This window comes from Myotis lucifugus, unplaced genomic scaffold (genome assembly GCF_000147115.1).
Source record: "Myotis lucifugus unplaced genomic scaffold, Myoluc2.0 scaffold_0, whole genome shotgun sequence".
NCBI classification, from domain to species: Eukaryota; Metazoa; Chordata; class Mammalia; order Chiroptera; family Vespertilionidae; genus Myotis; species Myotis lucifugus.
In genome coordinates, this window is record NW_005871048.1 from 20903324 (window position 1) to 20913961 (window position 10638).

General features: G+C 38.4%; 1 protein-coding gene across 1 annotated transcript in view; it reads left to right on the forward strand.

Moving 5' to 3' along the window:
• Window positions 1-865: 865 nt before the first annotated feature.
• The window catches only part of SLCO4C1 (solute carrier organic anion transporter family member 4C1), a 68309-nt gene continuing 58536 nt past the window's right edge, over window positions 866-10638 (forward strand). The window contains exons 1-2 of the mRNA XM_023756552.1: window positions 866-899; window positions 4669-4932. Coding sequence (XP_023612320.1) covers window positions 866-899; window positions 4669-4932 — 298 coding nt within the window. The remainder of the gene's footprint in view (window positions 900-4668; window positions 4933-10638) is intronic.

Consider the following 10638-nt stretch of genomic DNA (forward strand, 5'->3'; position numbering starts at 1 on the left):
CAGTTTGCAACACGGCCCCGGGGTCCTTGTACACAATGCCTCTGGGCCCCAACGCAAGGTAAGGTTTGCCGCCCCCTGCGGGGGGCAGGGCCCTGTCCCGGGCCTGGGTGTGCGGGCGCGGGGATGGGGGGCAGGTGCGCGGGGCGAGGCGGCCCGGGCCGCGGACTCGCAGGAGCGCCCACCCACCGTCCCCAGCTCGGCTCACACTTCCACATTTTAGCTTCTCTGTTGTCACTCAGATGCTTAAAACTTTGCGCACAGCATCGGCTCCTCGGCGTCCAGCCTCAGTTGAGCAGACTCATCCCTCCAGGGGAGATGGAAATTCTCGGAGCTTCCCTGTGGGGAGGGGCTGCCCTGGGGGATTCCTTCTACATGACAAAAGTGTGCATTCTTCTAACCCTCCAATTGCAGGTTTTTTTTTTTTTTACAGTTTTTGGAATGGGAGGATTAATTAGGAAATTTGCAGGTGAGGGTAGGGTGGTTCTCAGAGGAGGAGCTTGTTGAGTATGTATAGTCTCGGTTGGATATTAAGTTTTAATATTTTGTGACGATAAGGGTAGTCCAGTTAGCAGAGGTTTCAGGCGTTGTTGAAGGGTGAGGTCTTCCCAGCAGAGTGAGGCAGCCTCCGTTTTGTGGAAGCGTTTCGTTCGCGTTCCCTTGGGAACGTAAAGGTAAAGCCCAGGCTTCCCCCCGGAGTTTGCCGTCTCAGGTGGGTGGGGAGGAGTGAGCCTCGGGGTGCAGGAGAGTGGCTCCCTGGAAGGGAGCATAGAGAAGGCAGAGGCTGCGGGTGGTGCCTCTACTGCAGGGAATGAAAGCAATGGGAGATGACACCCACACGAACATGCCACAGTGAGGACAGGGAGGCATGGCGGTGGAGCATGTGAAAGGACAGGCTGAAGGTTAATTAGAATTTAACAGTATGTTCATATTTTTTTTTTGGTCACTTAAGTCGTAGTTTTAAAATATTATGTAAAGGAGGCAAGCAAGGATTGATCGAAACAAGTGTCTAAGAAACTTTGGTGGAGGGGTTGGAAATCCTCTTTTCTAAGATTAACAGAAGAATAAATATAAACATACTTGCTCCCCTGTTTCAAAGGAACATAATGTCCCTTGCTTTGCACAAGTTAGGTGCTAAGTATTGGTTGATTGTAAGTGGGACTAACTTCAGCTCTTCTACTAAAGGTATTTCCCTTTCCACCTTTCTTGTCCCCACCAAAGTTCACCTTCTCTCAATATCTTCATCCTGGTCAATTTCTTGATCTCAGTTGTCCAAAACCTTGAGGATATTTTTCCCATTGATTTTTTTTTAGAGAGAGTGGAAGGGAAGGAGGGAGGGCGGGCGAGGGAGAGAGAGAGAGAAACATAATGTGAGAGAGACACAGATTGATTGCCTCCTGCACATGCCAGGGGCCAAAATCGAACCAGCAACCCAGGACCCAGGTACATGCCCTTGACTGGGAATGAACCTGAGATCTTTCAGTGTGAAGGCCAATGCTCTAACCACTGAACCCACCAGCCAGCGCGGTTTTTGTCTTCTTGAAGGAAATTTTTCAATCAAAGTGTAGAAAAAAACCAAGAAAGAATTTATTGATCACAGCAAAAATTTACTTAGATCAGTGAAACAAGGGCACAGAAGAAGCAACAGGAGAGCCTCAGCTGGGCTGCTTTGGCTCACTGGTGAAGCAGAATTTTTGGACTGGAACCCGGATTCTTTGTCTGCTGGGGTCGAAGAATGAATCCACAGACAGTAGTATAGCAAAGGTGGAGATTTATTGAAGAACAAGTATAGACTCCCACGTGGGGACAGGGAAGGAGTCCCACAGAACGGACCCCCACGTGGGGAGGGGGGAAAGGGTCCCACTGAGTTCCTTTTCCTTACAGCTTATAAAGGCTGCAGATCTTGGTGCTTTGATAGCCCCTCTGATTGGTCACTATTCCAGACTGGTTACTATAGTAACTCCTGGGCTCAAAGGTCCAACCTCATATGGTCCCTCCTTTCTTAGTGGTTTCCTATACCCTTTGGGCTTTCTTCTTCTCCTGGATGAAGGGCTTCCTTCTCTTTATTTAGTAAATAGAGACCTTTTGCTGTTCCCAGCTCCCCCATTTTATGGAAATGTACCTGTTGCAGCTTTTCCGCTCCCCTGTTCTATGGAAATATACCTTCTGCTACTCTGCAGCCCTGTGCTTCTTCTATGGTCCTCTTAGTTTCTAAAATTTCCTAAAACCTGTCTTTTTCACCCCCCAACATTCCTGTTTCACTGGGAAGTCAGAGAAAAGGGGGCCTTGGAGACAAGTTCTGGGGGTTAGCCCAGGATGGGCTGCTGCTGCCATTGCTCCCCTAGTTGCAAGTCTTTTTGGGTCCCTTAGAGTTTAGGTCTTTAGGAGGTAAGTGCCTGTGGGGAAAGGACAGGGGGAGGGGAATGGCCTGGGAGAGACCCCTGAGACCTTCCTTTTCAGGGGTTTAAAGGCCGGGCATTTAGGGGAGGTCTTAGGGAAGAATCAATAGAAGATTCATCAGCTTAATGCTGATGTACCAAAATGAGATTTATTCTCTTAATTTCTCTGTCCTTGTTAGTGGTTGGCAAAAGGCACTAATTGGATTTCTGTTATCTGTCTCCCCGAGTAGGTTGATTTAAGCTATAAACCATTTAGTCTTAAGTATCCTTGGTTTAGGGAAGATAGGATTTACTATGTGGCTGTAAACTGCTGTGCAGCTATCTCAGTTTCCCTATTATGCTTGTTCTGGAATTTTCCTAGCTTCTTATTCTATAACAGTTGGACATAAGTAAAAAAATTCTTGTGTTTTATCTTAAAATGTATTCTAAAATTTCTATATTATTCCAGATGACACAATTTTACATTTAATATAACACTTTAAAAATTATTATAAAATATAATTGTCTTTCTTAAAACGTGTTTATCCTGGAGCTACATCTACCCAGAGGTCCCCACTTTATTACCATGTTTCTCAAACATGATCCTTGGGAAGACCATTTCCATTGTATATGAATACGTGTTTAATTGCAGGAGAACCCCAAAACTTATCAAGTGAGTTTACTTAACCCAACATTTCTCAGAGATAAACAGGATTTCTCTTAGAACTTAATTTCCTAACGTGCTTCCTAACTTCAAGCATAATATGCAGTATTTCGTAGAATTTTTTTTTTTTTAATAAAGCAGAGCTTTTGGAACTTCTGTAGCATAAAATTCACATTCGGATTCATAGGCTTAAAGTGCCATACTTCCATAAGAGTTTACAAATGAACTTTTTCAGAAAAGTTCTACCATAAAGGCAAAGAGTTCAAATGACTGACTTTTGATCAGTATGGCAAATATGTTGGGAAGCTGATATTTAGATGAGGAAATTTTCATATTCTTATCTCCTTATACTAGTAAATATGTCATTCCTAGGTACTTTAGATACTTTATTTTACATTGACATTTTAGTAATTGTAATTTATTTATAGACTGGCATACAAGTATATTAGAACTTTTAGAAACTTGTTATCAATTTTCTTGATAAAGAAAAATTTAAAATTACAAATATTATGACTTCTGTATACTTTTTCTATTAATAAATAAATGAAAACAATTCATGATATTCTCTTAAGTAAAAGGGGTAACTAATTAAACACTTTGTAATTTGGTCAGATGCCTTTTCTTTCCAATTTATAGTAATGTATAAACTAAATTTAATCGATATTTGGACAGGATATTTTTTGTCATCAATCAAAATTGGATTTTCAGCTTTTACTTCTTTACATTATATGCCTCTATCATAGTTATAATAAACAGATGAAGTGTAAGGTGTTTTTTTTTCTTTTACTTTACCTATGATTTAGAATCCCAGTGGTTGAAATAATGCTCTTAATTTATGTTCACTTTTAAAAATATATTTTTATTGAATTCAGAGAGGAAGGTAGAGGGAGATATAGAAACATCAATGATGAGAATCATTGATCGTCCACCTCCTGCACGCCCCCTACTGGGGAATCGAACCCACAACCCGTGCATGTGCCCTTGACCCGAATTGAACCTGGGAACCCTTCAGTCCGCAGGCTGACGCTCTATCCACTGAGCCAAACTGGCTAGAGCAATTTATGTTTACCTTTGATCCAGGACTTTTAAGTTTAATATCTTCAAGAGCATTAGAAGGAAAAAGAGGCTTGAGAGCTCAATTTCAACTTTCAAAAACTTAAGTCAAGGATCTCTTGTGATAGATAAATACGTTTAAGGACTGAATAACTTGGGAAGTGTTTGAGCATTACTCAGATGACCTCCGGAATCAGCTGTACTTTTTGTACTCTTCTAAGTTAGGGCGGTGAAAGTATGGTACAAGTGGAAACTGGCAAACTGGCCTCTTGAGACTTTACCAGTCTGACTTTTTGATTGTCATTTAAAGAAAAATGAAGTTAGCTACAATTTAGGATGTGGTAAGCATCAATTTTATTTAACACTTGAAAATTCCCAGTGTACAATTTAAGAGCAAACTGATTTTATAAGCAGGCATGTTTAGGGTTGCCTACCTTTGAAACCTTGAGTCTTTTAAAATTGGTACATTTAAAAATATCAAAAATAACAAACAACCAAACTTTAGTACATTGTGCTAATAATCATAATCTATATGGTAAAGTTGTAATAATGCCATATTTTTTTTTTCTCTTTTAGGTGTTGTGGTAAATGGCCTAGTAAATATTAGTATTTCCACTATTGAGAAGCGCTATGAAATGAAGAGTTCCCTGACCGGCCTGATATCATCAAGCTATGATATTGCATTCTGTTTGTTGTCTTTATTTGTTTCATATGTTGGCGAAAGAGGACACAAACCAAGATGGCTTGCATTTGCATCTTTTATGATAGGACTGGGAGCACTTGTATTCTCATTGCCAAAATTTTTTAGTGGAAAATACCAGTTGGGGTCCCCTTTTGAAGGTAAGTTTCTGTTGTGTTTTTGTTTATTTTACTTTAAGAAGTAGTATGAAACTAGGCCATTAACTATATATTGCACCTCACTTGTACAGGTAAGTAGGGTAAGGTCTCTTCCACTGCTCACTGCTTTGTCGTGATGGGAATTGTGTGAAGTAGATTACAGAGATAGATTGTGCATCACACTTCACTTCAGTGGTTCCAAACTTTTAGTCCTCTGATACCCATTCCCCATATTATACACAGTCCTCAGAAAACGATGACCTATTTTTCTTTGAGGTTGTGACCTCCTTGGAGTTTTAAGATCTATAGTTTTTCCCTTTGCGGTTTTATTTGCTGTGCTTACAGCTCTGTACTCAGACTTGTTTATTCCTGATTTGAGATAAAAGAGGTGAAATTTATAGAACTTAAGCATTTCCCAAGAACTGAAGGATTTAAGAGTCCCTGGAGGAGGAAGAGAAAGTGTTTTTCATAAACTCATTATCTGGGACTGTTTTCTAGCTGTTGGAGGGACTCTGTCATTCTTAGGCCCCCTTGTGTGGGGGCAGTGCAGACTTGATTGTACAAAATATGTTTTATCAATGTACTATTCGCCTGCAAATAAAATTGGTAATAAACACTTCCACCCAAAAAAAAGAGTCCCCAGAGGCACAGAATTTCAGGAGTTATATAATGTGCTGTTCAAGTTAGATGAAAAAGCATTATTCAGGGTCTCAAAAAAGAGATTTGATTATTTGTTTTTTTCTTTTTTTTTCTCTGAAAGAATAACTTTTAATGGAAAAACAATTATGTTATTGACAGAGGAATGTACTAGTGAAAGTAGATGTTAACATTTCTATTGTCCTTCCTGGCTTCTTAATAGTAACATAGAATAAAATCAGAGGGCTACCAAATCAGAAGCTTTCAGGGCCTGGGTAAGTGAAGAAAAGGCTTAGAGTAAAAAGACAGGAGAAGTGGGGGCTGCTGCAATATAGGCATTATTTTTTAGATTGTTATGTTTGTGAGAATTAATATTAAAAATTAAATATTAAAGTGTTAACATTTCCTAAGACCAAATTCCCAATTATAGAATGACTAGAGGCCCAGTGCACAGATTCATGCACATTGAAAGGAAATTAATTAGAAGGTGGCCGCCAGGACTGGGCTAGACTGACTGGACACGCCCTGGAGCCAATGTCCAGCAATCCCTCCCCGGCCTGGGGCGGCACTGGGGTTCAAAGGGCTTCTGCAGAGTCTAGTGCATTATCTAAGATTGGACAAGATTTCATAAAGTTGACAACATAATTTCACTGGGGTAGTTTTAGAAACAAGGTATATAGGCTTTAGTATGACACCTTTGAAATCTTTAACAGTAAGGGAAAATCTAAATTTTAGTCTGTCACCCAAGAAACGATACTGATTCTATGATGGTAAAAATATTACAATGTTTATAACATGTAGGAAGTAACCTTTGTCCTGAATCTAATCTCTCACTCTTGTAGTTATCAGATGCCCTACTTGTTCATGTAGGACACAAACTTTGATAACAAACCTATTCCAGTACAAAAGCCTGATCTGTCCTCAGCAATCTTCTTAGCTTCGTCTCTTGCCACATGCACCCAGAGTTGCAGCCTATCTGAATAATTTATATTTCCCACAGGGAAATGATCACAAGTTAAGGCATGGGCCAGAGATGAAGCCAGGAAGATTGCTGAAGCCAGATCATAAACTTTTAGTACATTGTTGTATACTGTGTGAGTTTTCACCAAATTCTTACTGATATTTTTTCTTATTTTAGCTGAAGTAGGTTAGATAAAGGTATTGGCCAATCTGTAAAATTTTTACTCTAAGACTCTTAATTTAAATAATAACTTATCTGTGGCAAATGAAAGCAAGAACTCAGCTTGCCCTTATGTTAGTCTGTCATCCATGTAATAAATATTGGTATGAACTATATGTTGCTGGGAAAATAGCAGTGAAATAGTTGATGCCATCTGGATGTTATGTACTAATGTGAAGAAATAGAAAATTAAGTAAACAAGATAAAGATTGAGGTGAATGTATGAATGGAACAGATAATATGAAGTAGTAGTGTACAGAAGGAAAAATATGTGGCAAAGGAAAGGCTATTTTGATAATAACTGGAAATGAGGAACCAGCCTTGAAAGAAGCTTACCAGCCTGGCAGGCATGGCTCAGTGGCTGAACGTCAACCTGTGAACCAAAAGATCACGGTTTGATTCATGGTCAGGGCATATGCCCAGGTTGCAGACTTAATCCCCAGTATGGGGTGTGCAGGTGGCAGCCAATCAATGATTCTCTCTCATCATTGATGTTTCTTATTTCTCTCTCCCTTCCTCTCAACCTTCCTAATGCCGCGACCCTTTAATACAGTTCCTCATGTTGTGGTGACCCCCAATTTCATTGTTACAAATTGAACATAATTAAAGCATAGTGATTAATCACAAAACAATATGTAATTATATATGTGTTTTCTGATGGTCTTAGGCAACCCCTGTGAAAGGGTCGATCGACCCCCAAAGAGGTCATGATCCACAGGTTGAGAACCGCTGCTCTATGCAATCAATAAAAATATATATTTTTAAAAAAGATGCTTTCCAGGATGGGGAAATATATGATCAAGGGCCCTGGAGCAGGAAAGAGTGTGGCAGGTTTTATGACTGTCAGTTTTGTCTAGCATGATTAAAACAAGGGAGAACATGGCATGAGATGAGCTTGGACAGGCAGGTAGAGGCATGGGTTTTCCTTTAAGTGCAATGGAAAGTGTGTGAGAGAGAGTATTACACAGGGAAGTGCATGGTCTTATTTAAAATGATCATTTTGGCTTCTGTGGTTCTGAAGGGTAAGATTAAGTGGGAAGAAATCACTCTGGTGGATTTTACAATAGTCAAGGTGAGACACAGGTGGTTGGAACTGGGTTGGTAGCAGAAGAGATCTAGGGGAGTGACTGATTTTCAATGTATTCTAAAGGAAAAAGAGATTGGACTTTCTAGTCGATTGATTGTGAAGGAAGAAGGAAGAATGACTCTTTGATATTTGCCTTGACCAACTGGGGGCCCTTTGGTAGAATGTGGAACATTAGGTAGAACAGCATATTATATAGCTGGAGTTGTAATATATATCTGTGAACACATATGTTTATGTAAATGTGCAAGTCATTCTTTAGTCCCTATTCCTAGAAGTGCAAATACTGGGTTTGAAGGGCTTCCTCATTCTAATTTTTCATAATGTCACATTGACTTTTAGGAAGGAATATAGCAGCTACTCTCCCATAGTCAATATGAAAATGCCCAGCTGCTATTTTGAGGTTTTACATTATTTTTTCCTGAAAAATTTCTTTAATGGAAATATCATTATGGTATGTATGTGCAGGTGTTGACACTGTAACAGATACCAAACTCAGGACTGAAGTTGCATTATATATTTAAAGGAACTCAGACATTTAGGAACATAAGAAATGTTAGAAATCATAAATCCCTTTTTTTGCAGTGTAGAACCTTAGGATAAGAGGTGAAGTGACTTAAAAGTGGTTTCATAGATGGTCAATAACAGCCAAAACTAATACTAATTTTTATGCTTTGTTAAATGTTTTCTAAATTGTTATTCATAGTAGGTTTTTAAATATATATATATTTTATTGATTTTTTACAGAGAGGAAGGGAGAGGGCTAGAGAGTTAGAAACATTGATCAGCTGCCTCCTGTACACCCCCCACTGGGGATGTGCCTGCAGCCAAGGTACATGCCCTGGACCAAACTCGAACCTGGGACCCTTGAGTCCACAGGCCAATGCTCTATCCACTGAGCCAAACCGTATCCACTGAGCCAAACCGGTCAGGGCGGTAGTAGGTTGTTTTTTTTGTTTGTTTTTTTAACTATATTGAGTAATTTAGATATTTTTATGATTTAAACCATTTCTTCCCCAATTACAAATAGCCAGTTATAATTGCCTGTACTTTATTGTTATTTTTTAAATCTTCACCCTGGGATATGCTTTTATTGATTTTAGAGAGAGGAAGTTGAGAGAGATAGAGACAGAGACAGACAGACATAAGAGAGAGAGACAGAGAAAGAGAGAAAAACATCTATTGGATCAGTCCTGCAGTCTTCTGGTATACAGATGATACTCCAACTACCTGAACCACCTGGGCAGAGCTGGTCTATGCTTCCTTTAAAACATAATTGTCTGCTCAAGTGAATTAATCTGTTTTTGCAAAAATGGGATCCTATGACTAAAATCTGAATTATTCAGTGTAGAAGAAAACTGAAGATTGATGTGGGAATAGGAAACAAATTAGTTGGAAACTTCCTGTGGATAAATTAGAAGCCAGGAAATGTACATCTGCTTTGGTAACATAACATAAATAGTCTAAAGAGCATAACATTAAGAAATTATTTTATTAATTAAATCATACATGTAACTTAATTTGAAACTGTCATTGAAAGAATTAACATATTCCCTGTGTGCTTTTTTTGTGGCCGTTGTATTTGAATAACCAAAAGTCAGGCCTCAGTTTGGATGAGATAATTTCTGTAAGAAGAGATTAAAGTAATGTAATATAGTTGGTAAATAGAAGAAAACAAAATGTGAAGTATGATACTCATTGAAATTTCCACAGGTGTGAGAACACAAAAGGAGGTTAGGACTTAGCAAAAGGTAGAAAAGTGTGTTTGGAAGCAGTTTGAATTTTCTATTTTGTAAAAAAATAAATTTAAGTACTTTTGGAAAATATTTTATTTATTTATTTGTCACCCAAGGACATGCTTTTTATTGATTCTAGAGAGATAGAAAGGGAGAGGGGAGAAGAGAGATAAAACATTGATGTGAGAGTGAAACATCGATTGGTTACCTCCTGCACAGGCCCCCGTTGCACTGCAACCTAGGTATGTACCCTGACCATCAAACCTTGGACATTTTGGTGGATGGGGACATACTCTAACCAACTGAACCACACAAACCAGGGTGGGAAAGTATTTTTTAAGGGGCGCTTTTATGGAGATATAAGGGTGAGAAGTGATTATCTTACTTTGAAGGGAGATAAAAATATTTATTAAAGGTAAGTTTTGATGGTTGCTGTTGGATACAAAAAAGGGGAAGAATTAAAATTAAGAGATATAAATGCTTCTAAGAGCTAATTTTTGCATATGTTAACCTGAAAAATAAAATGGTGTTAGAAAAAATTTTCAAGTAAATCCTTTTGACACTTTTGATGTATTTTAACATAACAATAACATAATGTAACATATTTTAATAAAACTGAAATATTTAAAAAATGTAATAAATCAATCTTTATTATATTACATTTTCTTTTTATCCAAACACTGCTTAATTCCTTTTGGATGAGTGTTAACTTAATCTTGTTAAGCAAACTAATCTTTTCTCTGAGACTGGGCAGGAGGTCATTAGTCATTAGTATATACTTAGGAATTAAAGAGAATAATTACTAAATCCAGTAAAGCTCTTTATCTTTATTGACCAATATTTGGATAACTTCTTAAGTTGTGTTCTTTTCTTTTTTCTCTTTTCCATCCCCTTCTCTTAAAAAAAGGTAGCTCTCAACACTTTTTTGCTTTAGCACTGAATTTCTAATGTAGATTGATATTTCAGGGAGAATTTTGCAACAAAGGACTTTGGTTATGCAAGGTGACTACTTAATAAAGTTAAACTAGGAAAATGATCAGACCAGAACTCAACATTGTACTTAATTTTTAGTT